This window comes from Poromitra crassiceps (assembly GCF_964638095.1).
Source record: "Poromitra crassiceps genome assembly, chromosome: 27".
Taxonomy (NCBI): Eukaryota; Metazoa; Chordata; class Actinopteri; order Beryciformes; family Melamphaidae; genus Poromitra; species Poromitra crassiceps.
This window is the reverse complement of record NC_139650.1, coordinates 3,906,328-3,927,052: the sequence shown is the minus strand read 5'-3', so window position 1 is coordinate 3,927,052 and position 20,725 is coordinate 3,906,328. Positions and strand designations below refer to the sequence as shown.

Genomic DNA, 20,725 nt, shown 5'->3' with positions numbered 1-20,725 from the left:
AACATCACACAGGTCTTTCTGTAAACACATCACTGTTATCTACATAACCTCATATAACATCACACAGGTCTTTCTGCAAAAACATCACTGTTATCTACATAACCTCATATAACACCACAAAGGTCTTTCTGCAAAAACATCACTGTTATCTACATAACCTCATATAACATCACACAGGTCTTTCTGTAGAAACATCACTGTTATCTACATAACCTCATATAACACCACACAGGTCTTTCTGCAAAAGCATCACTGTTATCTGCATAACCTCATATAACACCAGACAGGTATTTCTGTAAAAGCATCACTGTTATCTGCATAACCTCATATAACATCACACAGGTCTTTCTGCAAAAACATCACTGTTATCTGCATAACCTCATATAACACCACACAGGTATTTCTGCAAAAGCATCACTGTTATCTGCATAACCTCATATAACACCACACAGGTATTTCTGCAAAAGCATCACTGTTATATGCATAACCTCATATAACATCACACAGGTCTTTCTGCAAAAACATCACTGTTATCTACATAACCTCATATAACACCACACAGGTCTTTCTGTAAAAACATCACTGTTATCTACATAACCTCATATAACACCACACAGGTCTTTCTGTAAAAACATCACTGTTATCTACATAACCTCATATAACATCACACAGGTCTTTCTGCAAAAGCATCACTGTTATCTACATAACCTCATATAACACCACACAGGTCTTTCTGTAGAAACATCACTGTTATCTACATAACCTCATATAACACCACACAGGTCTTTCTGCAAAAACATCACTGTTATCTACATAACCTCATATAACATCACACAGGTCTTTCTGCAAAAACATCACTGTTATCTACATAACCTCATATAACATCACACAGGTCTTTCTGCAAAAACATCACTGTTATCTACATAACCTCATATAACATCACACAGGTCTTTCTGCAAAAACATCACTGTTATCTGCATAACCTCATATAACATCACACAGGTCTTTCTGCAAAAACATCACTGTTATCTACATAACCTCATATAACACCAAACAGGTCTTTCTGTAAAAACATCACTGTTATCTACATAACCTCATACACCACACAGGTCTTTCTGCAAAAACATCACTGTTATCTACATAACCTCATATAACATCACACAGGTCTTTCTGCAAAAACATCACTGTTATCTACATAACCTCATATAACATCACACAGGTATTTCTGCAAAAGCATCACTGTTATCTGCATAACCTCATATAACATCACACAGGTCTTTCTGCAAAAACATCACTGTTATCTACATAACCTCATATAACACCAGACAGGTCTTTCTGCAAAAACATCACTGTTATCTACATAACCTCATATAACATCACACAGGTCTTTCTGCAAAAGCATCACTGTTATCTACATTACCTCATATAACACCACACAGGTCTTTCTGCAAAAGCATCAGTGTTATCTACATAACCTCATATAACATCACACAGGTCTTTCTGCAAAAACATCACTGTTATCTGCATAACTCATATAGACAGTTTTAATTTGACAACAAAAACATTCTAAATCGAACCCCAGCTCACTTCCTGTTGCAATGTTTGCTATGGGCAGAAAAGAAGAAGCAGAGCAGGACTGACATTTCTGTGAAAACCGTCTATAGGGAGGTAACGATACACTCAACTCACGATTCGATATGATTCACGATACTGAATTCACGATATGATTTACTCTTCTTTCTTTTTTTACAAAATGAGATTGCAGACAAATTATGACTGAAAAATATTCCTTTCATTATTTCTTAGACACAAAGCACAAAATAGTGTATTTTTCTTATCTTTTCTTATCGAATTAAACAATCCCTTTTTATTTATGAGGTAGGGTATAACGGTCAAAACACAAACTTTGCAATGTCAAATAAAACTGAAAGAAAAAACGATTTTTCATCTCACCGAATTGAATATTCTCGCGATGTATTACATCCCTAGTAGTCATACGTCTACTTTCCTCCCTCTCTGGCTTCTCTCTCTCCTTTCTGCTTTCCAGGCCTTGAATGGTGCTGAAAGCTCGATATTCAGATTGCAAACCCAAAATGGGCGTTTTAAAATTTTTCTTACTAGTTTATTTTCTGTTTTACAGACAAGAGGAAAATCAAGTCCTTTGTAAGTATTCGAACTGCTAGATACCCTGCCTGTGCACAGCAGTGCTTCTCTCCTGGGTGCCAGCTGGTGTAGGGTAAATCACAGTGAACCAAAAAAAATCTAATATATATATATATTTTTAAATCAATCAATCTTTCGTTTCCTTTGTAAGTATCTGCCGTTTACCACCCGGAAAACGGATAAAACATCAGGGATACTTTCGTCTTCCATTGTTGGATTTTGACATTTAAATCATTATTTGTTTTACTTTTTTCCCCCTGTTTCTGAAAAGAAAAGTGAATGGCAAAAAATAAATAAACGAATGGACTGTTTTGCCCGCTGTTTCTCCCTTTATTCCATGAAGACGGTGGCTCATCAACAACAGCAAGGTCTAGTACCCATATGTATATGAATTTATTTAGCAGTCGGTTAGTATAGGCCCAGTCTTTTCATCCTCTGTTAGGATTTTAAAAGTTGTAGGCCTATCCCCATAATATAACACCAAAACAGACATGATTGAGACAACATCACACGTCTACATCTTAATTGAAAGGTCATTTCAATGACTTACTGAGAGTCAATTAGATTATGTGGAAAATAATCTAAGTACCCAGGCTATTTGATAGGTACTATTTTTTTCTTTTTTCTTTTTACATCAAACCTCTACTACAGTATGTTTACATGTCATAAGCCAAGACCCTGTTAATGGAACCTTAGTAATTGGAATTACAGATGACTTTAGAGGCCATTTATGTAGAAAGTGCTCAATACTGGAAATCACTGGAAAGTTTGTATATGGCATCAGTCTATTTAATTTAATTTCAAATTCAATTCAATTAATCTAATTTAATTTCAAGTTAAAAGCCAGGGGAAATGCTGTTATGTTTGTTTAAAAATACAAAGCAAAAGATAAGTTGAGACAGTCATGTACTTGACCATCACCCTTCACCCATCACTGTGACCCACACCATGCACCAGCACAGCTTGTAGAGACTCACCTGTGTGTCCTTTACTCAGAGCAAGAGTCCTGGGAAAGATGGGTCTCTGTCTGTCCATGCTGTCTTCTTATAGTGGAGAGAGGGGAATTTTGGCAGGTATTGCACAGGTTTAGACACACACACACACACACACACACACACACACACACACACACACACACACACACACACACACACACACACACACACACACACACACACACACACACACACACACACACACACACACACACACATACAGTATGCCAATTGGTTTACAGGAGGAGGAAGTGTGTCGCAATTGAAAAAGGAATTGCCAACTGACGTCTCAATAACGGATTTAAAGAAAGGGAAAAGGAATGATGAAAGCCTTCCTGTTTGCAGGTGTGATGTCATTGTAGAGAAACACCTTCACAGGTTTCCCAGTCATGTCACTCACAATTCAACCCATCACTCAGGTTAATGTGGAATTTCAATATATGAAGATTTTAACTGCAAAATCATGCAGCTCTTCTCAATCGCCTATCTTTACAATATAATGGATCCAACAAGTACAAATGTGACAGTTTAAAACTTACAAACTTACCTAAGTAGCGTTAATTAGCCTATTTCTGCAAGGAGATCATGTGTTCGGTCATGACTCATGTTTGGCCAGGGTTAGCGGTGCCTGGCGGAGATCTGCACTCTACTGAGCGCGCTTTTTATATCCTTTACCCATCTGGGTGACACTATAATAACCATCATTAATAAATGCTATTGATAGTTAATTAAACTTTAGTTACTAGTTTACTTTACTGTTAACAAACAATGAAATTATAATTAATACTGTTTACACAGTATGTATTAACCATTTACAAAGTATTATAAACATCAGTTGCCACTTTATATTAGCCATCCAAATAATGTTTATAGATCTGTCTCCCTCTGTCCTCATGACGCAGGGGGATAGTATTTTAATCTGTGTTGGTCTTTTAGAGAAAGAGATCAGATTTGCTTTGAGCGGATTTCCACTGGAAATAGTGTTAATTTTGTCGTCTATTTTTTTATTTAGTCTTAGTCTTAGTCCTGTGTCAAATGTCCTTGTTACTTTTTTATCATAATGCCAACCTCATCCTGTTTTTATTTAGTTTATAGTTTTATTCGACTAAAAGTCTGAGTATTTTAGTCTCATCTTAGTTAAAGAAAACTGTTGTTTCTTCAAAATCATTGGAAAGATCTATTCATCTGTTATTATGGAATGGTATTAAGGTTTGAAGGTGCAATACAGACAGATTTAACCGTTTCACTTCTTCTCTTCTGATTGGATCTCTTCCCAATTTGTCCCTCCCTAACATTTTAGCCTAGTTTTAATTTGTTGATAAAAATATCAATAGATGTCCTCATAGTTTTTGTCATCACAACTTTGTTTTTATTTAGTTAACGTCTAGTTTTCATCAGTGAAAATAGGTAGTCGACTAACATCTTTCGTCATAGTTTTCGTCGACGAAATTAACACTAACTGGAAACAAATTGCTTTTGTTTTTGCGTCTTCACTGCTAAATTCACTTCCAGATTTCCATTGCTGTTCTCAAATGTTGCATTATTGTTACATTGTATGGCAGAAATGCAACATGGTCATATTGTTACATTGTACAGCAGAAATGCACCGTGGTCATTCCCCGCTGTGAGAAATTCCTCTATAACTCTCTCCTCCTCTTCCTGGGGCACATCACTGCTGTCGCTGAGTTCACTCCTGTCAGACGGGCCTTATTGGAAAAAGCTCTGATGATCTGACAGGCTTCTCGGCACAGCTCAACTTTTTAGAATGACTTTCAGGGCTTTCCCGGCCACCACCTGAGGCTGAACTGAATGAATGGAATCAAGGTGGAGCGACATCAAAACTCAATTACTTTCCCCAGATCTAATGGCTGTAGTTGGTCCCTACACCCTAGTGGACTTCTTTAGCACGTTTTGTCTTTAAGCTTTGTGGGTGTTGCTTGTTTATTGTCTGCTCTAGCTTTTCCACATTTTTGTAGCCTAACATAACATGTATCATTTGGTAATAATAATGGTCGAAAAGGATGTGAAACTGCATTTTATTTTATTTTATGAGAAACATAACATTTTCTTGGGTTGGGGCTGATCCCCAATTCGCCCCACCAAATATCTCCACCTGTGTCTTCAGCAAATTTAGGGAAACCCCTGCCTGCATGTAATAGAAAGAATGCTGAAGGAAGTCCAAATGAATGACCTGTAGCTGTTTGTGTGGGTGTGTTTTGTGTGTGTGTGTGTGTGTGTGTGTGTGTGTGTGTGTGTGTGTGTGTGTGTGTGTGTGTGTGTGTGTGTGTGTGTGTGTGTGTGTGTGTGTGTGTGTGTGTGTGTGTGTTGGTGTGGGTCTGTAATGAGCCCAGCCACCCAAGTGAACAGTAGAGCAGGGGGGGGGGGGGGGGGGGTGACTGCATGCAGTCACTGCCTAACCACAGCTGTAACAACCAAGCTTTGGGGCATAGGCTATACTGTAATTCATGTTTTAATCTGGGCAGGCTCAGCAAAGCAAAGGCATGTCGTCCTTCCTGTATTCAAGGAGTTGCTTTTAGCATTAAATGATGCTGCAGTGATTATGCAACTGCAACGGCTCCACACTTCCCTCTAGGAAGTCAAATATGTCCGAGCCTGTCATAACCGCAGGCGACAGCTCTGTGGAATGCTTGGTGTTTCTTTCCAACCACTAGAGGTCGCCATAGCGCTTTGTGAACATGAAATCTTCCTCTGAAGAGCGACATTTCTCAACCCTTGGCATCGTCCGCTGCTGGCAACTGTCAATGGAAAGACACTTGTGAGCACTGATGTTTCCTCTTCGCATGCCCATTTTCTTCCACTTTTAAAAATGTACAAAATATTTCTTCCTGATATTGTCTCAAAATATAAAAATCCTTCTCTATCTCATGCTTCTCTGTAGGTTACATCTCCTCCTTTGTGATTGGTGTAGGTTTAATAAGGAGGGTCAATAAGGCATATTGGGCTTTGACCTGGATTCACCTCATCACTTGACTGAAGGGCCCCTAAAGTGTTATACATTCAGTGTGTATCAGAGGAGGTTTTTCCAGTGAGGCATAGGAGGATGGTCCTCCTCTATTAGATTGGGGATTTTATATAAAAAAAAATATTATAATTTTTTTTTTTTTTTTTTTTTTTCATTTTTCAATTTTTTTTTTATAATAAAATATCAATCAAATGTGTTTTTTCTTATGTGCAGACGCTCATTTTTCCATTCATTATATTCTTATATGCTTAAACAACAGTGACCTGAACTGATGGAAAGGAGAGCTCCATGCAGAGAGTCACTCTGGCCCTGGTCCCAGCCTTTAGTAGGCAGATAAAAAAACTTCGCCCTGTGGGTGTTTATTTATTTGGTCATTTATCTAATGAAAAATATGATTGGTTGAAAAACACTTGCAATTCACAGAAACCTGACAGAAACACGTGAGAGTGATGTGTTTTCCCACCAATCACATTGAGCTGGAGGTTCGCACGCCCTTACCCTGGTTAAACCAGGTGAAATCTAATTGGTTGTTGGTTGGATAGATGGCTGACAGTGATTGACATTCTGTATTGTCCAATGCTGAATAGCCTACGTCTGAAAATCGTGTTGAATCCGCAGCGCTCCATTGGAAATACAGGAAATGAAGACCTGACAGGCTAATAGATAGATTTACAGACAGTAGCACCTATATTTTCCCTTTTCTCTTTTCCTATTAACCTATCTTTTATATTATCAAGCAGTAAGTTAGCTCACAAGCCAGACAGTCGTTGCATTGTATTACGCGGTGTTTAGAGAGGGCAGCGTGGTTCACACGGAGGACAGAGGCTCACAAGCAAACACTGGGATAATTTAACCTCATCGGCTGCACTCGCACCGGCTACAGACTGCATGGATATTCAAGTAAGTCAATTCAGTTCGAGTTATCCGGGTCTTCTACTAAATTCGGCGTCCACCAAGCAGTGCTACTTTTTCGTATTATATTGTTTTATGCTGAATAGCCCGCCATTTGGCGATCTTAAACTCGCACATTTTTTAACTGAATTTGGCAGCGCGGAACCAGCGTGGAACGAAACAGCAATTTGCATAGCAAATTGCAACGAATCTTGTAGCCTATGTTGGACGTAGTGAAGTGTTTTTGATTGATTTGTTCATCCATCAAGCCTTTTACTGACAGACTAACTAACTAACTTAAGTTTGATGTTGCCTGCTGTAACAGTGTGGATAAAGCGGTCTGTAGCCTAATAATTTAGAAGAAATAAGGAATCGATTGGGACGAAGCATGTCAACCTAGGATGTCGGGAAGGGGGGGGTAAATAACGCTCCAAAGTTGATGAATTGGAATGTAACTAACATGTTGATGCAGCAGCACTGTTGAGAGTGTGTCCCCCTGTACTGATAATGATGTTATCTATCACATCCGCTAACCTGTTGCTCGTTGAACAAGTCGGCATTTATCAGCTCAGCTGCACCGTCAAGCTAGACGTAAGGGGGAAGAGGACAGCAGAGAGAGAGAGAGAGAGAGAGAGAGAGAGAGAGAGAGAGAGAGAGAGAGAGAGAGAGAAAAATTGCCCACCCAGTGCCCAATTCGGTGTCTGTTCTTTTATTCCTGGTGGGAATCTTTTGCCTTGGATAAGGATTTCTCTGCTGACTGCATGGATTTCTTTTGTGCACAATCTAATGTGCTTTTCGCTTAGGTTACTGTAGGCTACATCACCTTCCAGACGGCTTCTAGAAGAAAAAAATGCTTTTAAATGAGCTGTTTGATAAAACTATTTATAAACCTTATTAATAAAAATGCTTATAAATGAGCCATTTAAATTAAATTAATTAATTTGACAAATGATAGACTGATGCTGATTTGCAAAATGCAACTTAAAATGTGCATTTTTTAATCCATTTTCATATTCTTGCTTATTCGTTTTCATATTATTTGTCCTTTGCATAATTCATTTCGCCTTTACTTTACCATTAGACAACTGTTTTACTTAAAGCACAATTATGCCACACTGTATACAGGTATGGCGCGCACACGGAAAAAAATAACGCCCAAATTTTTTTGGGCAGTACTCACATTATAAGCTGCAGCAGTGATCCTTCTTTATCATCACCAGTAGTTTGAACACTGATATAAATAAGCTGATGAAGGAGACTAGTCAGTCCCTGACTCTAGTTAAACTCACTGGTAGAAATCTCACCTGTCTCACTCTTTATGTTGTGTTATTGTCAGTGTGAATACAGTGTGTAGAAACCAGAACAGTTACATAAAACATATTTCCGATGTCAGTAAAATTTCAGCTCTCTGTGGTTTTCTGTCTCATAACCCTTTGCTCATGTCTCTGCAGAGGTCAGGGGGGGAGAACATCCCCCCCCTCAGCTCCAGGCAGTGCCAGCTGAACGGGATTAGAACCCACAACCTCTGGCCCCGGTGTCACTGTGTGTATTATTCCTTCACACCACCAGCTGCCCTTCACACTCACAGCTCTTCTCCGGGCGCTCTTGTCTCTTCCCTCTGCCTGTCATTATTCAAAACTGACTGAGGCTCGAACCCACGACCGCAAAAGTGGCTGAGGCCTCAATATTGCCAGGCAGCAAGCCTACTCTCTGTGCCACCAAGTCAGACTGATTGAATGAGGTTTTCTCAGGGCTTTAAATGACTCTTTCCTCTGGCTGTCGACATTCAAAACTGACTGAGGCTCGAACCCACAACCTCAAAAGTCACTGTGGCTCAAACCCACAAGCACCAAACTGCTAGACAGCAACCCAACTCTCTGAGCTAGTGGGCCATAGTGATTAAGACTAGACGATTAAAGTATAGTCTTTATGCATCTTAAAATATGTTTTGAAGGGACCTTTTAAGTTGAATAGTATTTGAATTATATTAATATGACGTGAGTTTCTATTCGCCTTGCACAGAAAACCTTTTACTTTTATAAAAGGAAAAGGGGCTAGTGCCGCACTAGCTTCCTCCCCTGTTTCCAAGCTCACCAGCCACCACTGGTGTGTATATTGTACAAATGTAGCCTACAATTGTTGCTGATCATATGGATAATTCTCTGGGTTTCTAGCTCAAAATAGAAGAAGCATATTTCATATCAATTCATGTGACAAGTTTAACTTTGTTTTCCTTCTGAAAGGCCCTTTGTAACCATTACTAATGGGCAAATCTATTCCCTAAAACCCTAAAACAGAATTTACGTTGTTTCTCAGCTTTAACATACAGTTTTGTTGATCTAACATACGTTTTGTTGATCTAACATGTTTTTTTATCAATCATTTTTATTTTCTAAAGAGCTTTGAGAAGGGAGGTGAGGAATTCCAATCAAATGTATGATAACCTTTCATTTACCATAAACATGAATGATCAAAGAAAAGGTTTTATTTTCTATTATTTGTACAAAGCTGCTTTATACAAAACAAGAATCAAATGACATTTTTACATGGAGTCCCTTGAAAATCACAGGCACATCAAGGACAGTCCCAACTACATGGTAGTCATGTTTTAACCTGGATCTCCTTACATCCACAGCAGATTGTTCCCATGGTCGTCACGTCTGCCCCTGCTAGGGGTACATTATGTGCCGATGTTGTGCCAAAAAGTGATTCCCTGCCAAAAAGTGATTGCCAAAAGTTGATTACAGCTGCCAAAAACTGATTACCAAAAAGTGATTGATGTGTGTGTGTTAACGTTGTTTGCCAATACGTCTATAATAACGTAGGCCTACTATAGTATTGTTTGTGATGTTTATGTGTTTGGTATGTCTAATATCCTTGTTTAGGCCTATTTGGGAACTAGACTACTAAACATGATTTATGGGTGGGTTGCATGACAGTAATCACTTTTTGGCAATGGGAAACGCTTTTTGGCACAACACCTGTCGTAATGCTGCCACGAGCATAACTACCCTCCCTATCCGTAGCATGTTTGTCAATGTACTTGTATTTTCAGGCTCTACTCATTCTAGTATTTGCTACTTTAGCATCTGTATAATTATAAACAAAAAACATACAGATAAACATAGACTGATTGAGAAACCTTTATCTTAGATGCTGGTACATCCTTAGTCCTGCAATGTTCTGATCCTCAAGACCGGCAGGATTGAAACTTCTTATCAAAGTGAACCAGCTTAAACTCTCAAAGCTTTACATAGTTTCTTCTTTAATAGGGTCCCTCTGTCAATAATGCAATTCTACAGTATGTACGTGTGGATATACCGTGTGTTTGTGTTTCAATGAGCCCCTTTTCCGTCACTTCAGTAGGGTTGGGTACCGAAACCCGGCACCAGTATGGTACCTTACCGGACTGAATTGCAACACAGATTTAGGTGCCTCATCTCGGTGCCATGTCCGAGCTGCTGTGTGAGATATCCGCCCTCTGGTGCTCCGAAACTTTAAAATCCTCTTTAAAAAAACACTTTACATTTTTAAAATTTAAATTTAAATTGAAAAAAGTATCGGTACGAACCGGTACCATTTTAAAAGTATCGTTTTATCGAAGAAATACAAAACAATACCCATCCCTAATACACTTACACCCATCCCTAATACACAGTCTGTACACAGTGATCATGTGTGCGTATGTCTGCATGCATGTGTGCGTGTGTGTGTGTGTGTGTGTGTGTGTGTGTGTGTGTGTGTGTGTGTGTGTGTGTGTGTGTGTGTGTGTGTGTGTGTGTGTGCATGTGTGCGTGTGTGACTGTGTGTGTGTGTGTGACTGCATGTGTGTGTGTGTGTGCATGCCCCTAGGCCTCCAGGCAGTTTCTTCTAAATGACAATGGAGTGGAGGTGTCTGAAGCACATGATGACATCCAGAGGGATGGGGGGGCTGAGGTGGTTCCCATCCAGACGCAGGTACCTGCATGAGGGAGGGAGCAGGCGGCAGCGTCACACACACAGCATGCCTTTAGAGGGAGCAGGCGGCAGCGTCACACACACAGCATGCCTTTAGCATGACTCCTCTTCCCTAAATCACATCTGTTCCTCGTCTCATTTCTCTCTCGTGTTTTCCTTCCTGTCACTTTGCCTGCCTGTAGCAGTTTCCTTGATTGCCGAGTGAGTAGCGAGATGTGACGTCATGTGACCTACCTTAGTTTGGGCACCAGACTATTGTGATCGCTGTCGTCAGCCTGCAGGCTATATGGGCAGATCTGGGTGCCATTGATACCTGCCAGAGAAACAGACACACACAGATGCTCACTACCACACACTGCCAAAAATCATTCTTAATTAAAAAAAAAAAAAAAAACATTTTTTTTCTCTCTCAAGTCTCAAGATCTTGTTGAAACGAATCTGCCAAAGTAGTGAGTCATTTCACTGGTTTATCCTTATTTTGCAACACTTTAGATTAGGGAACACATATTCACTATTAACTAGTTGCATATTAGCATACATAGTAGTAGCATATTGGCTGTTTATTAGTCACTATAAAGCACTTATTTATGACCTTATTCTGCATGATCATATCCTACAACTACTAGGCCATTAACTAAGAGTTTTCCCTCAATAACCTCCTAATTACTGCTTATTGATAGTAAGCCAGGAAGTTGTTGTACCTGAATTACAAATTCATAATATTCTTACCACCTTATAAGACCCATACTGAGCAAAGCATTATTAAAGATCATAATTTATGTACAACAACTTATTTACTTTAATTGGAGGATATTGAGGGAGAACTCATACTGTAGTTAATGGCCTAGTTGTAGAATTGAATAATAAGTGCTTTATAATGACTAATAAACAGCTAATATGCTACTAATATGCATGCTAATAAGCAACTAGTTATATAGTAGTAATACCCATCCATACATCCATCCATCCATCTTCAACCGCTTATCCGGGATGGGTTCACAGAGGTAGCAGTTCCAGCAGGGGACCCCAAACTTCCCTTTCCCTCACCAGTCACCACATTAACCAGCTCTGACTGGGGGGTCCCGAGGTGTTCCCAGGCCAGCGTGGAGATATATTCTCTCCACCTAGCCCTCGCTCTGCCCTGTGGTCTCCTCCCAGCTGGATGTGCGTGGAACACCTCCTTAGGGAGGCGCCCAGGTGGCATCCTTAAAACTTTATCTTTACTTTATTGTCATTTAGCAGACACTTTTATCCAAAGCGACGTACAACAGATAAAATACATCACACAATAAAACCCATTTCGGCCGCTTGTATCCACGATCTTGTTCTTTGGTGAATAATGTGTACCTTAATATAAAGTGTTACCATTTATTTATACAGCAAGAGCCGAGCCTGGATTAAAAGTTCAGAAAGCCTTACAAGTAATCAACAACATCTGTGGTGTGTGGAGAGATCCATCTTATTTCAAATGATCATGACCTGTTCCTGAGAATTCCTGAGACAAGTTGAAACAAGTTGATTAGAGAAGTGAAATTCTCACTTTATGGCAGATTATCTTTTCACTTGTTTGAAATTAGGTTTAGGAATTGACTTATAAAGGCTTCTTCTCGTTCTGAAGATGGTGCTAAACCTACTCTCAATGCTGTTGTGATCGAGGTGCAGGTGCTCCAGGTGGCCGCTGAAGAGAGGGACGGAGGCGAGCTGGTTGTGGGACAGCTGCAGGTCCAGCAGAGTGGAGACGTTGAACACAGCCTTGGGAACTCCTTTATCACTCAGCTGGTTGTGGTTCAACCTGACGAACGCCAGGTGATTGAGGCCTTCAAAGTAGTTTCTGAACAGACAGAGAAGGCAATTGTGATACTTAGATATTTGGATGTAATCCAAAAGGTACTGGAGCACACAGATCAAGTGTATAATGAAGTTTTTTTTTATTAAACTAACGTTTCGACACTACTGTGTCTTCGTCAGAGTGGGCAATATCACGAGAGGGCAATCGTGATATTTGACATCTTGTCAATGAGTAATATGTGTGGTCTGTCTGTGGTGTGTGTCTACCGCTGCACTACCCGGACTCCCGAGCACGTTAACATCTTTGTGTGTATTATACACTTGCTTTGGGATGTCGTCGATACGGTTCTTGTCGAGGAAGAGCTGTATGACGCCACTGGGCACGCCAGCGGGCATCTTTTTCAGGGCGTTGTGGGCCAGGTTGAGCTGCATCAGGTTCTTCAGGCTCTTGAAGGTGTTCTTTCCCAGGTCACTGTCACTTAGCTGAGAGGAGAGCCATCAGGTTAGAACTCCTGATATCTAAACAGTTGATCACAACGCAGACACATCTAGACAGAGAGGCTCACCTGGTTATGGTACAGGTTCAGCAGAGTCAGGTGATCCATCTTGTTGAAGGCGCCGGAGGGGATCTTGGAAATAAGGTTCCTGTCAAGGCGCAGCTGCTCTAAGCCTGCCGGCAGGTCTGAAGGCACCTCCTTCAGCTTATTACGGTGCATGTAGAGGTACAGCAGGCTTGGGACCTTCTCAAACACCTGCATGAGAGACACAGAGAAACTGTGAAAACAATATTCAATGTGCAGTGTGTAGTTTTTGGCAGCATCTAGTGGTGATTTTGCACATTGCAACCAAGTGAATACAATTACAGTGAATCCAACATGGCGGCCTCCGTGGAGGGACCCGCTCAAATGTGCAGTAGATATAAAGGGTTCATTCTAACATAAAGAGAACACAACAATTCTTATTTTTATCAGATTCTACACGAATTAAAAGATACTTTTGAATATTATATTACATTTCTGCTAAATGCGAATGTGTTTTATTCCACCACTAGATGCCGCCAAAAATGACACATTGCACCTTTAAATTAAAACAAGTCAGTCCATTGTTTATGTCGTTAATGTTGTGGTAAAGCACGTAAACAGAACCTGACCTGTTTGTCTACTCGTTGGATGCGGTTGTTGCCCAGGTTGACCCAGCGGAGTTCAGTGGCGTTGTGGAACGGTTCTGCCGTCACCTCTGAGATGTAGTTGTTCTGCAGGTACAGGTAGTGGATTCTGGATGGGATGACCGGGATCACACGGAGGTTGCGGTTCTCGCAGTTGAGGGCATTCGGGTAGGAAGGGTGGCAGAAACACTCCCGGGGGCAGTCGGGGAACATGGAAGGTGGGCCCAGGATGGGTGGGGGGAAGTCTGTGGGCTCCTGGGGCTCGGGCCGCACCGGGGGCTCGGGCTGCCGCGGGGGCTCGGGCCGCCGCGGGGGCTCGGGCCGCCATGCAGGAGTCTTGGAGGGCTTCCTGGCGGTGGTGGGGCGCTTAGTGGGCTTCTTTGGCCGAAGTCTCTGGGAGAACACTGCCCCCATTAGGAGGAACAGAGCCAATGCAGAGAAGAGTCCCACACCGGCCTTCATGGTCCTAAGATAGGTACTGTAGGAGTTATTAATAGTTAAAGAAGAAAATGCCAAGATACAGCAAAAACATAGCAAAGCAGCCTCTCACCAACACACACAAACACACACACATACACACACGCATATACACGCAGGCACACACCGCAGGCACACACCATTATCAATGCCAGCTAGAGCTGCTCAACACATTTGAAAAGTACAGACAACCAATCATTTGTAAAAGTGTTTAAAAACACATCAACTACTACACAAACTCTCATAATTGGATACATAATAGGAGCGGGGCCCTCCACGGAGGCCACCATGTTGGATTTAATGTAATTGTATTCAGTCGGTTGCAATCTGCAACCTCACCACTTGATGCCGCCAAAAACTACACACTGCATCCTTTAACTTTTATTTAGTCCCAATGACATTAAGAATCCCTTTTTTTAGGAGAGATCTGGCCAAAAAGGTAGCATCAACACATAACAGTTGCATTCAAACCCCCCTTCCCGGCTTAGACAGCTGTGCCTTGACCAGAAAAGCGCACCAAGTTTCTTTTGGATCTTAGCCATGACACTGAGCACCCACTGCCAACCAGAACTCTGGGCAGTCTGTTGTCTCGTGCTCCACACAACACTTCCTCACTCTTACTGGCTGACAATGCTTTCATATAAGTGGGGAGGCTGTCCACCAAGGTTGATGTCCTGCTGATCTGAGAATAACTCAACTAAACTTGCATGGGAGATAGCGAGAGTATAGATACATGTATAGTCTCGAGTCATAATTTACAGGTATTAATTAATGCTGACTTCACTAAAGACCACAGCAAATGTATGGAAATAAAGTTGCTTATTGGAATTTTAGAGTGAATGGGGTCGCAATGGGAAATGTTTTTCATTAATAGGCTAAATGTCAGGCTGGCATGTATTTTGATTTCTTCTTCCAGTTGAAACAAAGGAAAGCTAGGGGTTTATGGCAGGAGGAAATGAGAGAGAGAGACAGAAAGAGAGAGAGACAGAGAGAAAGCACAAGAACGAGCAAGCAAGAAAATGTAAGACACAGTGATTAGATTAGATTAGATTAGATTAATTGTATTTAATTTGAGGGAAGGTGGGGGCAGATACTGATACAGGGGAAAACATTCCTAATAGAGAGGAGAGGTTTGAAGATAAAGGCTCCATTGTCAGCACTGGTCCAGAGGGAGGGAGTGAGTGAGCGAGTGTGGAGGGGAAACAGCAGGTCTGGTCCAGAGGGAGTGAGTGAGTGTGGAGGGAGGAGCAGGTCTGGAAGGGTAACGACCTTTGACCCTGGAAGGCCCACCGGAAACCAGAGTGAATCCCAGTGAGACACATTGATGGAGCAATATGTTCCCATTTAAACATTGTAATCACTCACATACTGCAGACACATATACCACTCCAAAGTGTCGTGGGGATGTATTGAATGGTAAACCGTGGATCTCAAGTTGTTTTGGAATGTGTAGCTACATGCGTAATGTGTCGTTGTTTGTCCTTTGAGATTGTAGTGCTTGTTAGTGTTCTGAAGATTATTTCGGTACCGTTTCTGTCAACACACTCCAAAGTGGTGAGGATTCCTGAGGTTCTACCTCATTATACTGTATTTTGATCATATTACACGGTATGCAAAATTCATCCAAGAACAGTTTGAACTTGCGCCAGAAAATCAAGGCAAAGTGGGGGAGGTGATCTGAGGCATATCATTGATACGTGCTGTAAGTACTGTATGTCTAACAGATGTGTGTCATATAGATCAGCTTGGCTCTGTGTGTTGAAAATGCAGTGATTTCCATGTGCCCTCCTCAGTAGAGCAGTCCTTCAAGACACACCACAGGATGGATGCGTTAGAGTGGATGGACAGACAGCATGTGCGCACACACACAGAGACACACACAGACACACACACACAGACACAGACACACACGCACACACACACACACACACACACACACACACACACACACACACACACACACACACACACACACACACACACACACACAGAACTGGAAGAGGATGATGTGCAGATGTTGGACTAACCAGGACGAACACTTGCGTTGCCATAAGATGAGATAAACCCAGTTGCGTTGGCTGAGGGACCGGGGAAATACATTTCTGTTTATGGACACTCACAAGGAGGGGCTAACTGTATACTGTGTGTGTGCGTGTGTGTGTGTGTGTGTGTGTGTGTGTGTGTGTGTGTGTGTGTGTGTGTGTGTGTGTGTGTGTGTGTGTGTGTGTGTGAGAGAGAGAGAGAGACACAGAGAGAGAGAGAGAGGGAGAGAGAGAGTGAGAGTGAGAGCTTGCATGCGCTGTACATTTTACCCCATCAACATAAGGCTTAAGCCTACTGCAAATAATCACAAACAGCTGTCAAAATACAGTATGTTTGAGCACAAATAACACCATTAATTTCCAATCACTTTGCTGCAGCGAGGAAAGCTCCTGGTCACGTTGATAAACATCACATCATATGAATCATGGGACAGGAATGAAGCCGGAATCTGTCCCGCCTGGAAAAACAAAATGTGAACTTTTCTCCCAGGCTGACGATGTTCCCTGGCACTGCTGCCCCTTAGCCTGTGACTTCACTTTTCCCTCGGTCACACACAGCCTCTGAGGTCAGCTCACACACAGCCTCTGAGGCCAGCTCACACACAGCCTCTCAAGCTAGCTCACACACACAGCCTCTGAGGCCAGCTCACACACACACAGCCTCTGAGGTCAGCTCACACACAGCCTCTGAGGCCAGCTCACACACACACAGCCTCTGAGGTCAGCTCACACACAGCCTCTGAGGCCAGCTCACACACAGCCTCTGAGGCCAGCTCACACACAGCCTCTCAGGCCAGCTCACACACACAGCCTCTGAGGCCAGCTCACACACAGCCTCCCAGACCAGCTCACACACACAGCCTCTGAGGCCAGCTCACACACAGCCTCTGAGGCCAGCTCACACACAGCCTCTCAAGCTAGCTCACACACACAGCCTCTGAGGCCAGCTCACACACACACAGCCTCCCAGGCCAGCTCACACACAGCCTCTGAGGCCAGCTCACACACACACACAGCCTCCCAGGCCAGCTCACACACACAGCCTCTGAGGCCAGCTCACACACAGCCTCTGAGGCCAGCTCACACACAGCCTCTGAGGCCAGCTCACACACAGCCTCTGAGGCCAGCTCACACACACAGCCTCCCAGGCTAGCTCACACACAGCCTCTAAGACCAGCTCACACACAGCCTCTCAGGCCAGCTCACACACAGCCTCTAAGACCAGCTCACACACAGCCTCTGAGGCCAGCTCACACACAGCCTCTGAGGCCAGCTCACACACACAGCCTCTCAGGCCAGCTCACACACAGCCTCTGAGGCCAGCTCACATCCAGTAGTGTGACTGGCTTTTCATCCCCCTGTGCGGGTGTCATGCTCAGCAGTCTGGCCTGTAACTGACATCTCACAGTCAGAGAAGGTCCACTCACTGGTTTACACGCCCCAGGGCACCGGGGTTACACCCCCCAGGGCACCGGGGTTACACTGCCCAGGGCACCGGGGTTACACCCCCCAGGGCACCGGGGTTACACCGCCCAGGGCACCGGGGTTACACCCCCCAGGGCACCGGGGTTACACCGCCCAGGGCACCGGGGTTACACCCCCCAGGGCACCGGGGTTACACCGCCCAGGGCACCGGGGTTACACCCCCCAGGGCACCGGGGTTACACCGCCCAGGGCACCGGGGTTACACCCCCCAGGGCACCGGGATTACACCCCCCAGGGCACCGGGGTTACACCCCCCCAGGGCACCGGGGTTACACCCCCCCAGGGCACCGGGGTTACACCCCCCCAGGGCACCGGGGTTACACCCCCCCAGGGCACCGGGGTTACACCCCCCAGGGCACCGGGGTTACACCGCCCAGGGCACCGGGGTTACACCGCCCAGGCCACCGGGGTTACACCGCCCAGGCCACCGGGGTTACACCGCCCAGGCCACCGGGGTTACACCACCCAGGGCACCGGGGTTACACCACCCAGGCCACCGGGGTTACACCGCCCAGGCCACCGGGGTTACACCACCCAGGGGTGAAGAGTGCCGATGTGATCTTTTAATGACCACAGAGAGTCTGGACCTCAGTTTAACGTCTCCTCCGAAGGACGGTGCTCACTCACAGGACAGAGTCCGTGTCTCTGCGCTGCGGCATCGTGGGGATTATTCATGAGACCAGAGGGAAGAGCACCTCCTACTGGTCCTCCAACACCACTTCCCAGCACCATGGTCTCCCATCCAAGGACTAACCACAATCAGACCAGCTTAGAGTAGCTTCCCCAGCAAGCCAGCGATTTTAACGAAGGAGCCACGGTTAGTTTTACAGTGTGATAATTAGTACATGAATCCCTCGCTCTCCACCCACCCAGAATATGTTCTGTGTTGCAGGATTTGCCAAACATGATCTCATGCGGGTGGGGCAATAGCCTACTGTCATACATTAACTAGGTGCCCTTGAGCAAGGCCCTTAACTCCAACTGCTCCAGTGGAGCTGATCAGTGGCCAGTAGATCAGACTGTGGTTGTACTGGTCAGCTTCCAGGTATGAATGTGTGTGTGAATGTGAACAGGGCACTCCTGAAAAAGAGAGCATTGCTCTCAGTGAGACTCCCCCTGTATAAATAAAAGGTAAAAAAAAAAAAAAAATACATCTGTATCGTCACTGAGGGTATTAGTAGAGACACTGTTTTGTCTGACCATGTTTTGTAAAAAAAAAAATAATAATAACAGAAAAGAAATGTAATCTGAGATTAGTTGAGAGGTTCAGGACTGGACTCTCCACTCGGCATCGTCTGGCTCCTGTAGACCCCCAGGCAGGCGGTCTGTTCTCCAGCCAGTCAGTCAGTGGTCACTGTGAGATTCTCGCTCCAGCCAGCTCAGCCATGACCAACAATGATCTGCTTTCACATTCTTCACACACTGCGTGGAGGGATTTGGGAGTTCCAGTTACACAATCTCAGATCCAGCCTGTTCATCCAGCCTGTTCATCCAGCCTGTTCATCCAGCCTGTTCATCCAGCCTGTTCATCCAGCCCGCCGTTCACCATCCAGCTAAAGCTGTGCATGCCTGAGACGCTTTCATGGTTCCAGAACGTTTCTCTTCAGGGTTACTTTGGCTCTCTGGTCTAGGAATATGACCCAGAAGCATTTTTAATGACTTCAAACACTGCGTGTAATATGAATGATCACAAAAGCCTTCTTTATGAAACCACAGTGAAGCTCATGGAAAAGCTCCATCTGATGTAAAGTGCAGAGCTGCTGAAAGCAGAAGGATGCAGATTCTTCTGCTCCGTGCAGCCAAAGTCAGCAGGGTTTGTTTTCTCCTCAGATTCTAACCTGGCTGCCAAGTGACTGATGGAAAAAGAGCCAGGTGGAAAGAAGCAGGGAAAAGCAGCAGAGTGGAGCTGTAAGGAGAGAGAGAGAGAGAGAGAGAGAGAGAGAGTACCACTTGGTATGGCACAGGGTTTCAGAGAGAGAGAGAGAGTACCACTTGGTATGGCACGGGTTTTCAGAGAGAGAGAGAGAGAGAGAGAGAGAGAGAGAGAGAGAGAGAGAGAGAGTACCACTTGGTATGGCACGGGGTTTCAGAGAGAGAGAGAGAGAGAGAGAGAGTACCACTTGGTATGGTACAGGGTTTCTATAGAAACACAGGCACTATGTGCCCTATGCCAGGATTCTCCTTAGTTCTCGACACACACCTACACACACGCGCATGCACACACACACACACAAACACACCTACATGCATGCACACACACCCCTCTCTGCCTCTCCCTCTCTACCTATCTCTCTCTCTCTCTCTCTCTCACACACACACACACACACACACACACACACACACACACACACACACACACACACACACACACCTGTATTCATACCTTGTTGGCACATCTCAAACGTGCCCCCCCCCCCAATTCCGAAACAACAAACAATGTGTCCTACCTGCCTCTGGTACCTGCCCTCTTTTATCAAGTCACAAGTTTGGTGTCTTTTCTTCTCACTGCGTCTCTTTACTCTTTCCCTGCCCCTCCCTCCCTCCTCCTCCATTTCTCTCTCTCTCTCTCCCTCCTCCCATCTCTCTCTCCCTCCCATCCCTCTCTCTCTCTCTCCCTCCTCCCATCTCTCTCTCCCTCCCATCCCTCTCTCTCTCTCTATCTCCCTCCCTCTCCCCCCCCCCCCCTCTCTCTCTTTCCGTTGGTGGATAAGCCTGCCTGTTGGGTCTGTTCCTGGCTTCGTTCCCTCTGAAGGTCACAGTCCCTCTTTCGTCCCCTGCT

General features: G+C 44.0%; 1 protein-coding gene across 1 annotated transcript; it reads right to left on the bottom strand.

Moving 5' to 3' along the window:
- Positions 1 to 9,499: 9,499 nt before the first annotated feature.
- On the bottom strand, positions 9,500 to 20,490 carry prelp (proline/arginine-rich end leucine-rich repeat protein). The gene is made up of 7 exons (XM_083661735.1): positions 20,394 to 20,490; positions 13,928 to 14,420; positions 13,344 to 13,529; positions 13,103 to 13,260; positions 12,624 to 12,820; positions 11,224 to 11,302; positions 9,500 to 10,993 (listed from the first exon to the last, which is right to left on the bottom strand). The coding sequence occupies exons 2-7, from the start codon at positions 14,402 to 14,404 to the stop codon at positions 10,903 to 10,905; spliced, it is 1,188 nt and encodes a 395-aa protein (XP_083517861.1). The 5' UTR covers positions 14,405 to 14,420; positions 20,394 to 20,490; the 3' UTR covers positions 9,500 to 10,902.
- Positions 20,491 to 20,725: the final 235 nt, after the last annotated feature.

Excerpts from the sequence above, each read along its gene's own strand:
- prelp (XM_083661735.1), bottom strand. The coding sequence starts at position 14,404 with ATGAAGGCCGGTGTGGGACTCTTCTCTGCATTGGCTCTGTTCCTCCTA. Across the intron at positions 13,530-13,927 it reads TCCAACGAGTAGACAAACAG|GTGTTTGAGAAGGTCCCAAG; the intron begins GTCAGGTTCTGT and ends TCTCTCATGCAG. Across the intron at positions 12,821-13,102 it reads CGTATCGACGACATCCCAAA|AAACTACTTTGAAGGCCTCA; the intron begins GCAAGTGTATAA and ends CTGTCTGTTCAG.